Source organism: Dryobates pubescens, chromosome 23 (genome assembly GCF_014839835.1).
Source record: "Dryobates pubescens isolate bDryPub1 chromosome 23, bDryPub1.pri, whole genome shotgun sequence".
NCBI lineage: Eukaryota > Metazoa > Chordata > Aves > Piciformes > Picidae > Dryobates > Dryobates pubescens.
The window spans coordinates 9,172,220-9,191,593 of NC_071634.1; the positions used below are offsets into that span (position 1 = coordinate 9,172,220).

Here is a 19,374-nt window from a genome sequence, read left to right on the forward strand (position 1 = left end):
GCTCCGCGGCCAGCCAATGAGCGCAGGATGAGTCCGCAAAGCCTCCTGGGGGTTGCAGTCCGTGGCCTCTTCCCCGCCCCTGCCGGCGCCGCCGCCGCGGGTCCCTACCGGGAGCGAGCCCGCGCCGCGCCCCCTGTGGGCCGGGCCTGCGGACCCCGCCGCCCTATAGCAGAGCGGGTCAAAGGTCGGAAGCGAGTAGGCACAGCCAATGGGAGCGGGCTGGCGGCCAGAGGGGCGGGGCCGGTTGTGTTTTGTTCAATTGCCATTGAGCAGCCTCGGCCATAGGCGCAGGGGAGGCGGCCCGGTCGGGCGCAGGTATGGGTGGCCAGCGCTACGGTGAGGGGTGGGGGGCAACGCGAGAGGCCGCAGGTGCAGCTCCCGGCCGAGGAGAGCGAGCGCAGCCGGTAGCTCAAACAGTCGTTCTGGCGGCCTCGAGGCAGTGCCCGAGCGGAGGGAAGGCTGCCAGGCCCGCACCCGTTTCTTTACAAGAGCCCCGGTTGTTGCGGGGACCGGACAGCTCTCGGCGGGCAGGGGAGCGAGCGTCGGCCGTGCCTGCACGGCAGGGGGAACCCTGCGTGGTGAGAGTGTCATCGGGAAGCTGCCCTTCGTCGCGACAGCGGCCTCTGGCTGCCGCAGAGCTGCGGGCTGCTCATCTCTTTAATTATGGGATAAATAAGCCTAGGTGTTGCGTTTTTATTGTTGTTACGGGCACTCAGGCTTCGGGCCGCGCTTCTCCATCACGGCCGGAGGCAGAGGTTAGCTGCCTTGCGCCCTGCCATTAGCTGGGGACTCGGTGTGGAAGCGTAGCGGCGGCTCTGCGCAGCTCCGCTAGAAGAAAGAAAAAGCCCTGAACCCCCAACTTCCCAGCGGCAATAATCATCGCTCGGGCTGGGAACGGGGCCGGCTGCGCAGCGCGGCCGTGTCTCCCAGCGGGGCTGCTCCAGACGAGGGCCCCGGCCTGGCTCGGCGGGAGGGGAGGAAAGGTCCCCGGGTTCGGCGGGGCGCGGACGCTGCTTTGTGGCGCTGCCCGGCAGGACACCCGTCTGCGGGCACAAACCCCGGCGCTTTGGGCGCGATTCTCCCCTCCGTTGCCCGAGGATAGAGTTACGTCAGGGTAGGTGCGTGGTTTTCCACAATAGCTGCCTGGCACAGAGATTCCGGCTGAAAACGGGGATGATTTGCTGCCTTCCCTTCCCTCAGCAATAGGAAAGTTGATTCCGAATTTATACCCCCAGAAGTATAATGACCAGTTGGGTTCAAGAGTCCGAAAGCGGCAGTGAATGGGCTCTTTGTGCTGGTCTGGCTTATGGGTTTTTTTAAGGGCATTAGCGTGGCTTTGTTCTAATTATTTGGCTTATTAAATGTCTTCCTCGCTGCATGAGGGTTAAACAGAAATATCTGCTGGCAATTTGGGATGCTATTTGAGGAGGTGTCTTTAGGGTCCTGTGAGCCGGAGAGGCTGGCCCCGGTAGCTGATCCTCTGGCACAGCGTTGCGTCAGTTACCTGAATCCTCTGGCAGGGAGCTGCAAGTGAAGGCGTCTGCCTTCAGGATGAGGATCCATTCCTCCTAACCGGCCAGAAAACAGCCGAGAGAGTGCCCTGGAGTAGCACTGGCGCTTGCAGGCTGCAAGGTTGAGGGTGGCTTGGTGAGTCAGAGCGGATAAGACACTGGCTTTTAACCTGCCTTCTAACCTAGACCTTCCAGGCCTCGGGATGAGCTGAGCCAGCTGGTCAGATCTATTTTCTGGTTCACTGTGCTTACATTAAAATTAGCTCCTGAGAACAGTTCTTGCAGCTTTTGCTGTTGCATTGCCTCCCATTCACAAGCCTGCCTGTTAGGAAATATTTTCATCAAAGCCATTTTTGGCAAGAAGCAGGAAGTTTGTGTATCTTGTGGCAAGCTCCAATGTTTCTGGATGTGTTCGAGTTGTGAATAGTGTGTGTCTGCTTCCAGTTGGGCTTATGAAATCTTCCGCACAAGGCTTGCTGAAGAGCTGAAACTTTCCTGATGGAAGCACAGGACTTGATTTGGTTTTGTTGGAGATGTAGGGGATGTGATGGAGCCCAGAGTGCTTGTGTCTTAGTTATTCTGCTTCTGAAAATACCTGGAACAATCAGACAGAGAGGCAGATCAGTGTGTGGAGGGAGCTACAATTTCAGGTAGTTCTACAGGCAGAACTCTAACTCTACATGGTGGAACTCTCAACTAGAAAATGAGTTGATTTTTTTTCTCACTCCTGTTGAATTCATGGGAAGTACCGTTCATGTTACTGTATCTCTTATTTTCAGTCGTTCCTATCTGTCTGTTTGGTCAGCAACGAGATGCTGGTCTTCACCCTGTGCAAATGCACTCTGCCAGTTAGACAAACTTAAACCACAGATCTGCAAGATCATCCCCCTCGCCATAGCCTTGCAGGATGTTCCAGGCTGTTGTAGTCTGCCTGGTGGCCTTTACCTGCCGGTGGGTGACCCCCGCAGTCGTTGTCTCTTTAACTTGAGAATTGAAGTGGATGGAGTAATTGTGAAAGGAGATTTTACATTGGGTGTCGTTAAACTTGCCTGCTTCCCCTTGAGAAGCTGCTTTCCTGCAGGGTGCTGTGATTCACAAGAATGAGGAATGAAAGCAGAAACATGACTGAGTTTTGAAACCATTGTGTTAAGTTCAGTGTAGGCACAAGGCTGTTCTTATGAAAATGTGGTGGGCAGATAAACTGAAAGCTTCACATGACTGAGGTGACTGCAATTTATTGCATGGATTGCTTTATTTAAACAACAAAAAAAACCCCACCATGAAGGATTTATTTTCCTATAGGAATTCCTAGAGAGTCTGGTAGCCATTACTGCAGCTCCCTTGTTGAGTTCCTTCTCCTTTTCCCTTCCCTGTTCTTTCTCCCCCTTCCTCTCTTGCCTCCCCCCCAGTCCACATTCCTTTGTGTTAGCAGTGATGATGGCAGTTCTAGTCACCTCCTGTGGTTTGATAGATTATTCCCTTCAGAAGCATGGTGTACTTAAAACTTCCCAAACACCCAGCCTTTCCTCACTCTTGCACTCTATTTGTGTTTTTAATGCTGGTTTGAGTTTTGCTCTAAGAATTTGCCCTTTCTGGTTCTGCTTGGAGTTATCCTAAATGCTAGTGAGAAGCCTCATTAAAGCTTTGGTGGAAAAGGGTATTTCTGTTATCATTTACATTCCTTGTTGTGTGTTGTGATGGTCAGGATATAAGCAGAAACTTCCCCCTTTTGGCAGCAGTGAGTGTCCCTCTCCCCTGCAAGCTCAAGTCTTGTGCTATCTTTTAGAGAACTGTGCTTGCTTTAAGCTTTTATTCCTCTAACATAAACCTCTTGGACTAATTTTAGATTCCCACATTCTTCAGATTTGATATTTGCATAAGAATATTCACAGGACCTTGTCTTTAGTCTTGCACAATCTAGCTGTACAATAGCATTTCAAACATTGTAGTAGAACAGGGAAGAGAAGTCTTGCATCTGCTAGAAAAATGTTTCAGTTGAGGAACTTCCTGAGTTATAAACCCTGAACTGATAGATTTAGACTGGAGAGGAGGAAGAAGTTCCTTGCAGTGAAGGTGGTGAGACACTGGAACAGGTTGCCCAGGGTGGTTGTGGCTCCCCTCTCCCTGGAGGTGTTCAAGCCCAGGGTGGATGAGGCCTTGAGCTGGTGGAAGGTGTTGCAGCCCAGGGCAGGGGGTTGGAAGTAGGTGATCTTGAAGGTCCCTTCCAACCCAAACCATTCTCTGAATCTATAATTGGCCTTCCCCTGTTTGAACTTGATTATGTTTTAGTGAAATTCAGGCCATAGCTTGTTGGGTGTTAACAGGGAGATCAAGGGTTTTGATTACCTCCTTGTTGCTCTGAGTTTGGTGTGATGACACTGGTTTAAGTTCCTGTGGAAATGAAACTCTGGTGCTGTACAGGGAAAAATGCTGTCAGCAGTAGATGAAATTACAGGCCTAGGGCTTTGGGCATGCAGTGCCAGCGCTGGCAATTGCTCTCCAGTGTGTGGAAGTCTGTGCAACTAGAGCTAGGAGTGTGAAATCAAACAATATTTTGCCTAGAGCTGGCATCAGAAGTGGCATTTGCAAAACTGGCTGGGAAAAGAAAGATCTAAATGTTGTTGTGGGGAAGGCACTTGAGGTAGAGGACAGCCATTTGCTGGGCTGTAGAGCAGGAACCCAGCTGACCCAGGAAAGAATCATAGAATCAACAAGGTTGGAAAAGACCTCAAAGATGATCAAGTCCAACCTGTCACCCAACACCTCATGACTACTAAAGCATGGCACCAAGTGCCACGTCCGATCCCTTTTTGACCACCTGCAGGGATGGTGACTCCACCACCTCCCTGGGCAGCACATTCCAAAGGCCAGTCACTCTCTCTGTGAGGAACTTTCTCCTCACCTCCATCCTAAACTTCCCCTGGCGCAACTTGAGACGATGTCCTCTTGTTCTGGTGCTGGTTGCCAGAACAAGAGTTGCAGCAGCTGCAGCACCTCTATCCTTTTGTGCTTTAGAGTGTGGTCTGTAGTGCTGGAAGGTTGGCATCTGAATTCCCTTCTTCTGAAGCATCATATTCTCTTTAATACACCCTTCAGCCAGCCAGCCTTGGGAGCTGACTTGTTCTTTTGTTAATGCACTTGCATGTGGAAGGAAACTTAGAAATGGGTGGAATTCCACCCTGAAGTTGGGATGGATTAACTTGAAAAAATGAAGCAAACCCCTCTAACTGTCCTAAAAAGACCTGCTGCAACCAGACTGTGGCTTCTCCTCTACTGTCCCCTCCCCTTGAGCCATGAATGGAAATAATAGGAACTTCTGTTGGCCTTATATTAACTTTAAGTCTCCAATTTGCATCTCAAATAACATTGTGAGCAGCATTAATGCCTCTGAGGGCTTTGGGAGGGTTTTTAATTTGTAGGGTAAATGTGTTTTTTAACCTAATTGGGCAGTTGGACTGATCATTGCAGCATGTGTAATTTTTACTCTCTGCAGTTGGTGTTGGTTGTCAGTGGCATGAAATCATTCCTTCAGTGCTGGCCACATGGGTTCTGTTCCACCTTCTCAGCTGTGGCTGTAATGAAATATACCCCATTTCACATAGTTGCTGCTGTGTGATGTTTGTGTTCTCTGTTCTACCCTCCAAAGCTGCTTGGTGGGGAAGATTCCTGTTGTAAAGATGCTGCTTTCCCAATGAAAACTGATAGTTTTTCCTTTCCTGTCTTCTTGGGTGACAGGTTGGACCTGATGATCTTTGAGGTCTTTTCCAACCAATGATTCTATGGCTCCTTGGAGATGTCTGTTGATTTGACCTCTTGATTTTAGAGGGATGAGAAGTGAGCAGGTTTAAGGAGGGATGCAAATGACAGGAGCTGTTTGTCAGCTGAACCGTGCTGCTTGATCAGCTTCCACGCTCCCAAAGCAGTGTGCACAACGTGAAAAGGGTTGAAGTTTGAAGCCTCACATGGGATGTAGATGGTGAATCGACAGCTGTGGAGGTGTGCTGGGCTCCAGGTGTGCTGGGCTCTGTCTCTTGCACCTCAGCATTTTAGTTAGGGAGGTTGTAGATGCCTTCTCCCTGGAAGTTTCTGAGGCCAAGTTGGATGAGGCCTTGAACAACCTGGTCCAGTGGAAGGTGTCCCTGCCCATGGCAGGGGCTTTGGAACTAGGTGATCTTGAAGGTCCCTTCCAACCATTCTGTGATTCTATGTAGATGGCCTCTGAGCCTGCAGGTGGGTTTTGTACCCTGGTACGAACCCACTTTGTGTTTATCATATAGGAGACTTCAGTTCTTGCAGACTGCCTGAGGGTGTGATTTGAAGTGTGTTGGTCTCTCTTCAGATCCCCAGGATCTGCTTGGCTGGGTAGTTGGGGGTTTTTTAAATGAAATGACAGAATTGCAATTCTAGTTTGGGGGAGGGGAAGGAAGGAATCTTTTTGCTCAATTATCCCAGTCTAATAGCTGTGGCAAATAATTCTTCATTATGTCCTGTTAGGAATGGAGTGTAGTGGTGTGTAAGCCTGCCTCAAGACTCCTGCTGTGCTCCAGAGTGTAATTTGATGCAATATTTAGTAAGTGAGGAGGAGAGTAGCAATGAAAATAGCATTCAATAACTGCTTGGTTGATTTGGGTAAAACACAGGATCTGTTTCTTCTGGTGGGAAGAGGAATGGGAGCCTAGGACCTTATCTTTTCAAATGCTGAAAATGAGGGGCTGGGGGGCATGGTTTAGCTCCAGGCTTGGTAAGAATAGAGAATGGTTGGACTTGATCTTTAAGGTCCTTTATCAACCCAAATAATTCTATGAAATGGAAGAGCAAAGTTAAAACTTGATGACTGAGGAGTGTGAGGAATTCAGGGGCCAAGCTGAGGTGCTGTTGCCTGCTGTAAGGGCTACCAAGGGTTAGGACATGATAGGGTTGCTGGTTAGAAGATGATTGTGCTGGTACTAGAACATGTGTGGGAGCAGGACTGAGACTGTTCATGCATGGTAGTCCACTTGAGCTTGGCTCTCTGTGTGCCTGCTTACCTCATCCTCTTCCATTAAGACTCCATCCTGACCAGACCTGTCTGGTTCAATATTTGGATAAGAAATTGCTGAGCTTGTGGAGAGGAAGATGGGCTTCTGCTGCTTTCATTTTTGTTTCACAGATCAGAGGGATGGTGTTGAAACAAAGCAAGCAAGTACCTGGGTAAATGCTTGCAGTGCCAAAATGAATACAGAGGATGCAAAAGGAGAGGGTTTTGTCTTTGTGTGCTTCTTAGGTGTCCTGTCTGTGCTTGAGCTCTTAGGAGTTAATTCTTCTGTGCTTCAGGGACTTCAGGCTTTGCAGTTTCTGTGAAGATGGAACGTCTCAGGCACAGATCTCCTCTGACTGCCTGGAACTACCACTGCCTGCTTCAGCTCCCCAGCTGTAAAACCCTGCCTGTCTTGGTTTGTCCTGTGGAGTATTTGGGTTGTGTGCAGCATTTTCCATCCTCAGGAAGTCCAGGCCTGAGGCTATAGCTGTAGTAAAAGGTCGTGCATATGTTGGTGTGACAGTGCTTTGACAGCACATCAATGGCAGCTATTACATCACTGCTCCAGGTCGTTAGAAGGCTGAGCACGCTCCTCTTTCTGAAGCAATCAGCTTCTGGGTTCTGCTGCTCAGAGGAGAAGGATACAACAGGATACTGCTGAAATGTGCCTACTGCCACAGAAGGTAATTGGACCTGATCTATTTCTGCATGAAGAGTGAGGCAGGTGTGACTTTTTGTTCATGGTAAAAGACCCTGAAAGTACAAGTTCTGGAATTTTCATTTGAAACATTGGCAAAGTGGCCTCAGCTTGCCCTAGACTGAGTTGCTCAGAGCCCCATCCAGCCTGCCCACAGGGCCTTTTCCAGGCTTGAGCTCATAGATTCCTAGGATGGTTTGGGTAGGATGTGACCTCCAAGATCATCCAGTTCCACCCCCCTGCCACAGGCAGGGACACCTTCCACTAGCCCAGCTTGCTCACGGTCTCATCCAACTTAGCCTTGAACACTACCAGGGAGGGGGCATCCACAGCCTTTCCTGGCACCCTGCTCCAGTGTCTCAGCACCCTCACTACAGAATGTCTTTATCTGCCCTCTAACTGCATAGGTAGATGAGTCCTGCTGTCAGTGATGCCGTTGGGCAAGCCTGGCTGTGGAGACTACAGCTGAAGCTGGTGGAGGTGGAACTGCTCAGGGTGGTCCAGTGCTTGGTTGTGGGAGTTTTTCCTGTACCAAGTATAGTGCTCAAATTCTAGTGCTAGAATCAGTTGCAAAATAACCTGGGACTAAGCTTTCCAGTTGTTAGGTAAACAGCCTTACTCTTTGGAACTGGTTCAGGAGGACCTTCCCTTCCCCTCACCCTGTTCTTGCTTGAGCAGGAGATCTGAGAGTGCTGAACAAAACCAAACCTATTTCTAAATCCTGAAGTAGCTGTTGAACTGATTGTTAAGCCCAGCCCAACTGAAACGAGGTAAATGCCTCTTGCACCTGCAGAGCAAGGCTGCAGCTGTCAGAAGCTTGTTTATCACTTCAGTACTTGGTGGGTCCAGGTGCTTAGGCGCAGTGACTTCCCCCAGCCTGGTGGTTTGATGTTTTAGATCTTCAGCAGGGAAGATGTCCTTGCTTTATGCAGCAGCCTGTATGCTTAACCTTTGCATGAGTGAAGCTGCCAGGAAGCCAGATGTCATTTCAGAGGCTTATTTTAAAGTGTGCTTAGATAAAGCACTCATCTTATCAGCCCTGAAAGCTGATTTGAAAGATGGGGAATTTTCAGGTGAAGAACTGAAAGGACATTCTTTTACTGTTGACTTTATCAGGTAAATCTTTACTGTTTTGTCCTTCAACTTGGTTACCAGAAGCTGATCTTGTCAGAATGCAGTCATCTGTAAAGGGAATTGCCCAAGTGGGAGGACACATGGTTCTGTCCTCTTTTGCACTGTTGTTGTCTGCAGATGTTACGTGCTTGACTTGCCTTACCTGCTGCCATTTAAAGCTGCTAGATTTCTGTCCCAGGCAGTGAAGATTAAACTGAAGGCTCTTCCCCTTCTGTTTTTTAACCTGGTATTTTTATGCCCAAATAAAACTGAGCTATTTTCCCTGTAGTAATTGGAGTGGAGCCCATTTTACTTGGTTACCGACTGACACCTTCTGCCCCTTCGCTGCCCACGCAGGAGCTTTCGTAGATTCATTTCCTTGCTACTTGGACTCTTCTTTTAATGGCTCATGTAACTAGATGGGTGTTGTATAACTCGAGGCCTTCCAGTGTGCCATCTTTTGAGGTGGTGTCTCCTGCCAGATGAATTCAAGTTCCTTGGCTAGCAAATTACAGATGGTCAGCTACGATTGAGAAGACATTTGGGCCTTGAGAGGGAGCCCGGTTGTCTGTTGGGCACCCTATCTCCTATCTATTCAGAGCACTTTCATGTTCTCAAAAGGCAGATAATACAGCAGAAGGCTTTAACCATGGTATGCAAGCCTGCACAGAACCTTAGTCTTGCATAGCTCTTACTTATTTTCATATAAACCCTGAAAGTCACTTGGAGTATTTGTGATAAACTGCTGAAATAAGGATATGCACAACTGGGACCTCGTTCATACATCAGGGCTGGAGCACCCCTCCTGTGAGGACAGGCTGAGAGTGTTGAGGTTGTTAGCCTGGAAAAGGGAAGGCTCCAAGGAGACCTTAGAGTTGGATTCCAATATCTGAAAGGGACCTACAGGAAGGCTGGGGAGGGACTGTCTAGTAGAAGGGCTTGTGGTGGTAGGATGAGGGGTAATGGTTTGAAACTGGAGGAGGGGAGATTTAGGTTGAACGTTTGGAGGAAGCTCTTGACAGTGAGGGTGGTGAAATGTTAGAACAGTTGCCTAGAGATATGATGGAGGCCTCATCCCTGGTGACTTTCAAGGTCAAACTTGATGGAGCACCAAGCAACCTGATCTAGTTGGAGACGTCCCTGCTGACTGCTTGGGGGTTGGACAAGAAGGCCTTGGAGAGTCCCTTCCAGCTTGATGCATTCTGTGGTTCAGTGCAGCTGCACAATGCTCTTCTGCAGAGGTAGAATTTTGAGCCAAAGACTGAAAGTTCTCTTGCACCACTAAATTGGGTGTAATATTTTGTCATGAGAGGGAAATGTTAGTTGTAGAATGAAGAATTAGGACAGCAAGGCTCGGGGGAAGTGTATTTCATGTGACTGCAAGCACTGAGATGTATGGATATTTACAGAACACTGCTAAGCACTTGAGCTCTAAATTTAGCTTGAGCTGCAGTTCACCAGCTGTACTATTTACTGAAAAATATTTGGCCTGCCATAGGTTCCTTGTTTTTAATTTCCATAGTTGTACTCAAGCTAAGGTTAGGAAGACTTCCCTGGCTGAAGATGACTGAGCTCATTAGTTCCCTGAAATACCAAGCAGCAGCAGGTTAACTCCAGTGCTTTTCACCTGGCCTGAGGCCTCCATCAAGAACATGTCACACCTGGGATCATAAAACCAAACCTACCACTTGGGCTTTGTATTTTAAACTCTTCAGGATGAACCTGAAAGCAAACAGGAGAAAGTTTATTAGCTCTGTGTTTGGGGAGCAGGATGTGTGCTTGCCACAGGTGAGGCCACACCTCAAATACTGGCTTCAGGTTTGGGCCACTCATGCCAAGAAGGGCATTGAGGGGCTGGAGCAAGTCCAGAGGAGGGCAACAAAGTTGGTGAAGGGTCTAAAGAACAGATCTAGTGAGGAGCAGCTGAGGGAACTGGGAGACTTCAATCTGGAGAAGAGGAGGCTGAGGGAAGACACCATTGCTCTCTACATCTCCCTGAAAGGAGGTTGCAGTGAGGTGAGGCTTCATCAGTTCTCCCTAGTATCAGATGATAGAAGGAGAGGAAATGGCCTGAAACTGTGCCAGGGGAGCTTTAGGTTGGAGACTAGGAAAAAATTCTTTGCTGCAGGAGTGGTCAGAAATTGGAAGAGGCTGCCCAGGGAGGTGGTGGAGTCACCATCCCTGGAAGTGTTGAAGAAACGTGTGGACATGGCATTCTGTGATGTGGTTTAATGGCCATGGTGGTGGTGGGTTGCTGGTTGGACTCACTGGCAGCTCATCATCTAACAGGAAAATCTGCCTTTAAAAATGTTAGTAACCACTTTAGGTCTTTATTTTGTGTGTTTCTCAGTGAAGTTGGATGAATTCTGCCCCTGAAGACTGAGAAATCTTGCCCACCAAAGTGGTGTTACCTTCTCCAGCACATGACCTGGCTGTGAGTTCTGCAGGTTGGAAGCCACCATCTTAACCCAGGATGTTATTCTCTGGTGCTGCCGCTGCTGCTTCTTGCAGCTTTTCTCCCATCTCACTGAGAAGGCTTTTAACAAGGTCTGGTTTTCCAGTTGGGAAACTCTGAGCACTGCTTGTTCCCTTTGACTTGAAGGGATTTGCTGAAATGGGTTTAATTAAGATGGGCTCCAAAGGCTGTGTGTGATGGTTGAGGCTTGGCTCCCTCCTACTCGGAGCACTCACCTCTGAAGTGTGGGAGATGGAGTAGAACGGAGTGCAGGATGCAGCCTGATATTAGTGATGGTTTCTATTTTGTCACAGCTGTCTCAGGGACCAGTTGCTGTTAGAATTAAGATGTTTTAGGGTCAAGACAGTGAAATCCTGGGCTCCATAGTGATTTGAGGCAACTGAGGCAAGCAGCCCTCGTATTTATTCTTGTCTGTCTCTGGAGGCAGTAACAACCCAAATCCTAGTTTTTCAACCTCAAAAATGGTGAACTCTAGTCCTGTCTTGCATGTTAACAGAGGGAGACACTTTTCAGCTCTTGCTGTTCCTGCTTCAGGAGCATGTGGGATAGCTGAGAAACTTGACTTCAGTGGCCATCACAATGCCTTCTAACCTATTTTTCTTGTCCCTGTTTGCAGTTCTGTGCTGGAATTGTGACAGCCTTAATCCAGGCTTCAACACCTCATAAGATTGAGGCTTCCTTCTAATAAACTGGCTTGTGAAAGCCTTGTGTGGAGAAAGCTGAGAGAATCTGTAGCTGAAGAAATCTCTTTAGTCTTGAAAAGAAACTCTGAATAGCAGATGATGGAGCTAACAAATTTGAGTTTGAGCCTGTGCAGAGAGTGGTGTTGAGCCTTCCCTGATTTTGTCACAGCTGAACTTTTCAGGGAGAGGAGCTCCTGTTTAAGTTGGCTTTGCTAGACAATTGTGAAACAGTTTCAACAGAGTCACAGAATGCCTTAGGTTGGAAGAAACTCTGGAGATCATCTACTCCAAGCTTCCCACCATAGGCAGGGATGCCTCTCAACTAGACTCGGCCATTCAAGGCCTCATCTAACCTGGTCTTGAACACCCTCAGTGAGGAGGCATCCACAACCTCCCTGGGCAGCCTGTTCCAGAGTCTCACCAGCCTCATACTGAAGAACTCTTCCTCAGATCCAGTCTAATCCTGCTCTCCCTCAGCTTCAGACCATTCCCCTTTGTCCTGTTACTAGACACTCTTATGAAAAGTCCCTCTCCAGCCTTCCTGTAGGATCCCTCCAGGTACTGGAAGGCAGCCTGGCGTCTTCTCCATGCTGAACAACCCCAGATCCCTCAGCCTATCCTCACAGCAGAGGTGCTCCAGCCTTTGGATCCTCTTTGTGGTCCTCCTCTGGACTCACTCCTACAGCTCTGTGTCCTTCTTAATGCTGGGGACATAAGAACTGGAACACAGTATTTGAGGTGGAAATTTCAGTTTGGAAAGGTTTCTTGGGCACTGCACAAAGTGCTGGGAGGCCAAAACAAAATCCCCACCACCCCACATCTTTCATCTAGGGTCCAGTAGCAAACCAGATGTAGATCTGGAGTTAGTACTGCAGGCCAGATTAGCTGCTTTGGCTTGCTGAAGCAGATATAATATTTTAAAGGACCTATTTATCCCAGTTGGAATTTTGACTCCAGCTAATCCTTCTGCTGGGAGCTGGCTAAGTATGGGATTGTTGGTAATAAGGGTTCCATGTAGCTCTCTGAAGAGCAGGAAATAAAGGAACAGCAAAGAAAGAACAACCTTGTGTGTTTGCACTGGATAATTCTATCATAGAAACATAGAATCAGTCAGGGTTGGAAGGGACCACAAGGATCATCTAGTTCCAACCCCCTGCCATGGACAGAGACACCCCACACTAGATCAGGCTGGCCAGAGCCTCATCCAGCCTGGGCTTAAACACCTTAAACAATTTTAGTGGAGTAGGCAGCAAAAAAATGGGCTTGTGCTCATGAGGAAGCACCTACATGGATGTTATCTGAAATCTTGGGTCTTTTCTGCTTTATCCAAGATGGAGCTTCCAGAGAAGTGCTTCAAGTGTTCCAAACAGCCCTGGAGCAGGCTGCCCAGAGGGGTTTTGGAGTCTCCTTCTCTGGAGACTTAGAAGATCTCTCAGTCCCCCTGTGTGACCTGCTCTGGCTGGGGGGGTCAAACTGGATGATCTTTTGAGGTCCCTTCTAACCCCTTCCATTCTGATTGTGTGAAATTTTCCCAGTGAGCTGAGCTGTTGCTGGAACATTTTGTCCTGCAGGATGCAGAGGAGGAGGAGTGGGTTGGAAATGAGTCTGGCTGCCTTACTTTCTTAGAGCCAAGCAGAGATGATTTTTTTTTTGTTGAATTGGCTTTATGTTCTTCATCAGGACTCTTCATCTCTTTGAAAGTAGGTTGTCAAACTGGATGAGCCTCTGACATCCTTTAATTGACTGGGGGTTGGATGATCTGTATTTTTAGTAGTCTTCCCAAAAAAAGGGCCCCAGTGACGTCACTGAGGAGCGAGAGAATTCGTGACAGGAGCATTTCTTCTCTCCCCTTCATTGCAGCAGAGATTTTTTTCTTCCCCCCATTGTCATTACTACTTGTGGCTAAAGTTCTCAAGCAGTAAACCCTCTCTTTACTAGTACTATAGAGATGGAACAAGAAACCAGCCTCTCTCCGACTTCACCACGTGTTACAGACCTGGGAGTGGCCTGCATCAGGAGCAGTGTGGCCAGCAGGAGCAGGGAGGTCATTCTGCCCCTGGACACTGCATTGGATAGGCCACACCTTGAGTCCTGTGTCCAGTTCTGGGCCCCTCACTTTAGAAAGGATGTTGACTTGCTGGAAGGTGTCCAGAGAAGGGCAATGAAGTTGGTGAGGGGTTTGGAGCACAGCCCTGTGGGGAGAGGCTGAGGGAGCTGGGGTTGCTTAGCCTGCACAAGAGGAGGCTCAGGGGAGACCTTCTTGCTCTCTACAACTACCTGAAGGGAGGTTGTAGCCAGGTGGGGGTTGGTCTCTTCTCCCAGGCAACCAGCACCAGAACAAGAGGACACAGTCTCAAGCTGTGCCAGGGGAGGTTCAGGCTGGATGTTAGGAAGAAGTTCTACACGGAGAGAGTGATTGCCCATTGGAATGTGCTGCCCAGGGAGGTGGTGGAGTCACCATCACTGGAGGTGTTCAGGAGGAGACTTGATGGGGTGCTTGGTGCCACGGTTTAGTTGATTAGGTGATGTTGGATTAGTTGATAGGTCGGACATGATGATCTTGAAGGTCTCTTCCAACCTGGTTTATTCTGTTCTATAATGGTGAGACTGGCTCCGTCGGTGCCCATTCTCCAACTGTGAGCCAGGTCAGCTTTGGCTTGCATTTGGAGTTTCATTTTTGCCTTCCATTTATTCCTTATCAGCAGTCCCCAACTTTCAGCAACAGAAGCAGCTTTTCTTCCCCATCACCTCTCACCTCTACACCCCCATCTTGAGGAGATCCTACTAAGATTAAGGCTGACTCCCATCTTTTGTGGTGTGTGTTTATCTTGGATAGCTCATTGTTCTACCTCCTCGGGCTCTGTAAAGGATGGTGGTGTGATGGTCTTGTGGGACTTCATCCAACTTGGAGCTCCCAAAGGTGCCTGTTACTACCCCAAGGCTTGGAGGATCTTGGTGTTTGAACTTGCGTGGCTTGGCTCAGCTGCTGCCTGTAGAGGCTTGGTGGCAGCAGGGGTGTGTATCTTTGGAGTGTGCTTGCAGGTTGTGCAGACAGCAGGGCAGGTACTCACAGTGGCAGGCAGAACTTGCTTGTGCCAAGATCTAGGCCATGAGGCAGATGAGGAAATGCAGGTTCAGCAGGATCTACATTGCCCTGACATTTGACATGGTCAAATGGTTCCTGTTACTGAAAATCCACCTGGTTTGAAGTGCAGAGCAGCTGGGGAGGGGTTCAGGTTGATGAGCACAAAGGGCATGAAAAGGAGAGGCTGAAAATGGAAGTTGGCTGCCTTCAACCAGCCTTGGGGAGAGGACATACAGCCTCCTGTCTGTGAGTCCATTAAATGAGGCCACAGGGTGTGGGAAACAAACAAAAACCACTCAAGGTTTTTCCATTGCAGAGGAGTAATGGAAGGAATGTCCTTGTGTGAAGGATTGAGGGCCAGAAGCTTGTAAGGCTTGGAAGTAACTCTTGGTGGTGTCAATGACGGCAGGCTAGTGAAGCTGGAGGGACAGCTAAGAATCTCATCTTGTAACAGCCAGTGTGAACTGGGAACATGGAGGAAAGGGAAACAATTCCCAGTAAAGGATGAAGAGCTTGACTGGAGTGAACCAGGACTTCAGTCTCTTTGGGTTAAGGTGGTGAGGCTCCAGGGGTGACCTCAGATCATCTTGAGCTGGGAAGTTTCACTAGCCAAAAGAGTGTGCATTGGAGGAGGAAAATAGGGGCAGCTGATGTTCAAACCATGCCTCAGAAGGGGACATCTAATTGGCAATTCTAGTGTGGGACAGGCTGATGCCAGCCAGCTTTCTTCCCTGGCTTTTTGCTCTTTCCGGACTTGCTGGACACAAGTGTCCTGGGAAGTTCTCAAAGCAGTGTCACAGGCCCACACCATGCCCACACAAGAGTTTGTCTAGTTCATAGCTAACCAGACTGGGGAACTGATCCAGCTGGGAAGCAACCTTTACCCCAGACAAAAGGAAGTGTTTTGCTTTTATCCAACTGTGCAAATTCCTTGCTCTCTTTCTCGGTGTGGCAGCGAACAACCTTCTGCTGGCATCCTGCGGTGGGTGGCCAAGGAGCTAGAGAGGAAGATGTGTTGGCAGTTGTGATGGCAGCTGAGATACATCAGACTGCAACTTGTATTGGCTTCCACTGGGAGGAGTGTGGTGATGGTCATGTTTCTTCACAGAATAGTTTGAGTTGGAAAGGACCTTGAAGATCATCTGGTTCCAACTCACCTGTCATGGGCAGGGACACCTTCCACTTGACCATGTGGCTCAAGGCCCCATCCAGCCTGGCCTTGAACAGCTCCAGGGAGGTGGCCTCATAAATAGCAAGAAGGACTGCCCAGGAGAAACAGATTTGTAGTGCAGAAGAGCCAGTGCTGATGCCCACAGCATATGCCTGATCTGGTGGCTTGCTCTGGATCAGCATTAGCCAAGCACAGGGTGCTGAACACCTGAAGGTGGTTGCAGTGCACCTTCTGGCTTTGTGGGCAATTTCTGATTCCTATTCTGGATGTTTAGATCTAGTTTAACCTTCACCAGGTTTAAAAGGGGCTGTGATGATGTTCAGTTGTGCCAGGAAAGAAGCTGAATTTAGATGAAACATTAGGAGGAAATTCTTCCTCCTGAGGGTGGAGAGACTCGGGAACAAGCTGACCAGAGCAGTTGTGGAGGCTCCAAGCCTGAAGGTGTTCAAAAGCAGGTTGGATGGGGCCTGGAGCAGCCTGGTCTAGCAGGAGGTCTGGAACTAGATGGTCTTGAAGATCCCTTGCAATCCAAATGAGTCCTGCCATGGTGGTGGCTGGTCCTGCCACTGAATATTGCCTTGTTCCAACCCTTGCCCTTAGCCTTGCAGAGTATTTCTTGAGCCATACTTGGCTTTGGCTGATGCTGACACTGAAAAGGGTGTGTGTAGCTTTTAGTGGTGAGCTTATCAACCCTGAGTGGTTTTGATATTAGACTTGGTGTGAGTTCAGAACAAGGTGTGGTAGCAATGCTTCAAGTGGCTGGGTGCTTTCCTGAAAGATAGGACATGTTCAGTAAAAATAGACCAGTGGAATCTTCACATCTCTGGGTAGAGTTATTTGTGGTTGAGGAGCATTTGTAAGCATCTTAGAGCAAATAAAAGTAGGTCTGAGAATGAGGCCAAAACTGGGCAGAGTGTCATGATGGGACAGCTCTCAGACCAAGGGAAGCAGTTTTACAGCAGACAGCTGTGAAGGTGAAGTGGTTGATGGTTAGCGTAGGAAGAGCATGTTCAGCAGGTCAAGGGAGGTTCTTTTTCTCCTCTGCCCTGCTCTGGTGAGACCACAGTTGGACTGTTGTGTCCAGTTCTGGGCTCTCCAGTTCAAGAGGGACAGGCACATACTGGAGTCTCCAACGAAAGCTATGAGGATGATGATGGGACAGGAACATCTGTCTGAATAGAGGCTGAGACACCCGGGGCTGTTTAGTCTAGAGAAGAATAGCCTGAGAGGGGAATCTTACTGATACTTGTATCTGAAGGGTTGAGGGCAAGAAGAAGGGGCCAGGCTCTTCAATGGTGTGATAGGACAAGGGGCACACACAAACTGGAACACAGGATGTTCCACCTCAACATGAGGGAAAACTACTTTAGTGTGAGGGTGCAGGAGCCCAGTGAGGTTGTGGAGTCACCATCCCTGGAGGTGTTCAAGAAACCTCTGCATGTGGCACCTGCTGGCATGGTTTAGTGGCCACAGTGCTGTTGGGTTGATGGTTGGACTGGATGGTCTTAGAGGTCTTTTGCAACCAAAGCAACTCTCTGATTATGGGAAGGGAGTTGGCTGAAGGTGCTGTGAAGAAATGAGAATGAAAGCTATTGTAGGCTTGGGTTTGAAAACTGGAAGTGAACTTGCAAGAACTGTGGTAACCCTGAAAGACTTGATGGTAGAAGGAGGAAAATGAAGAAGCTGAAGTCCTGTGGTTTTGTTCTGGTTCTTGAGAAGTGAAAGAGTGAGGTGGAGTTGAGGAAAGCACAGAGGTCTGTTTGCTGGGATAAGAGTAACCAACTAATAAAGACTGGTGGGAGACAGGAATGATCCTGCAGCAGCTAAAGGGTTGGTGATGCTGTGGGAGGAGAGGGAGGAGAAGAGATTCTGTAGAGGATGTTTAGGATGGAGAGAGGCAGCTGGTGAACCTGAAGCTTTGGATTTAGCTGACTGCTCCCAGGATAAAGATATCTCAGCTTTTGTCAGTGATGCTTTTAGGTGTGTGGTAATCTGGCCTGCTTACACATTGCAGATGGGGTGTTTGCTGACAGGTAGCAATTATAGAAGCTTTAAAACAGCAAAAAGCACACAGGATCTATTAGAAGTAGCTGAGGGTTTGGGAAGTGGATGCAGCATTTGAGTTAACTCCCTGCTCCACTCTGCTTGTTAAGAAGGGTTTAGTGATGGAGCAGTGTGGTAGAATGGCTGCAAATGGTATTGGACAGGGCAGTGTGGTGGGGGCCTGCATGCTTCATGTGCTGGTCTGGTTTCACCAAATGCCAGGTTGGAGGCCACCCCAAGATCATCTACTCCGACCTTTCAAGGTGATGGTGTAGTTGAAATGAGCTGGCCCAGCACCCTGTCAAACCGAGTCTTGAAACCATCCCGTGGAGGGGATTCCACTGCTTCCTTTGGAAGATGATTCCAATGCCCAGCTGTTCTTGTGGGGAGCCATTCTCTCTGGAGTCCAATGGGAAGCTCCCTAGCAGGAACTTGTTCTCATCACCACTTGTCTTTTCCATGGGACTCCTTGTAAAGAGTTTCCACCTTCTTGGTAGCCTCCCTTTCTGTACCGGTGCATGGCAATACAGTATTACGTTTACCTGGCAAAGACTTCTGTAGGAGTTGAGATGAGGGAAAGCTTCAGTCTTCTGCCCTGGATAACCATCCAAGGTAGAATCAGTTCATCAACAGGAAACAGCCAAATAATATCCTGATTTTTACTGTTTGAGTCCCATCTCCCTCCTGCAATCCATGAGATCTCAACAGGAGTGTTCTTCCATGAATGGAGATGTGGAGGGGAGGCTTAAACTGAAGATGAGGAAGAAGTTCTTGACAGGCTGGGGAGACACTGGAAGAGGTTGCCCAGGGAGGTTGTGGATGCCCCCTCCCTGGAGGTGTTCACAACCAAGTTGGGTGAGGTCTTGAGCAAGGGGGTTGAACAGCATGGTCTTGAAGTTCCTTTCCAACCCAAACCACTCTGTGAATCTGAGTCTGCAACAGGAGGCAGTGGCAATGGTCAGAGTGCTCTACCTGCATGAATGACTGGGCCAAACACTACTGCTGTTACTGCAATACTAATTGTGAGCTACATAAGAACTTGCCTGACTTTTTTTTCCCCTGTTTTCTGTCCCAATCTTACAGAAAACCAGACATGATACACTGACAGCATTGGGAATAAACCTTGGCAATAAGATGGAAGCATAAATCTCAAGACTTGAAGCCAAACCAGAAAAAATGGCTCATGAGTACTGAAACTGAAGACTGAAGCACCTCCAACACTTCTGTGTGAGCAGTGGAAAAGGAGCAACTACCATGGTAACACTAATAACAGAAAAGCTGCAGAACCAGAGCTTGGATGATCTGACCTGTAAAACCTACAATATCAATCTGGTAAGGATCTGCCAGCATACCATTTAATAACAGTGGGGTGCCAGGGAGAGAGGTGACTGCAAGCTGCACAAGTTCAGGAAGGTAGATCAGCCAGGAGTCAGCTGGTCAAGACTGGGCTGGGAAATGGGTGAGAATTGTAGCAAGGACACAGAGCACCACACACTGAAGTTTCAGTTCTTAGCCTTTACAAGGCAGGCATTTTAGTGCTGGAGTAGGTCCAGAGGAATAAGTGAAGCTGGTGAAGGG

The 19,374-nt window shown here is 48.6% G+C and overlaps 1 protein-coding gene across 1 annotated transcript in view; it reads left to right on the forward strand.

Annotated features, from left to right (window-relative positions):
* The first annotated feature begins 248 nt into the window (after nt 1–248).
* FAM53A (family with sequence similarity 53 member A) overlaps nt 249–19,374 on the forward strand; it is a 51,765-nt gene continuing 32,639 nt past the window's right edge. Inside the window, exons 1-2 of the mRNA XM_054172269.1 lie at nt 249–315; nt 18,880–19,128. Coding sequence (XP_054028244.1) covers nt 19,051–19,128 — 78 coding nt within the window. The 5' untranslated portion in view covers nt 249–315; nt 18,880–19,050. The remainder of the gene's footprint in view (nt 316–18,879; nt 19,129–19,374) is intronic.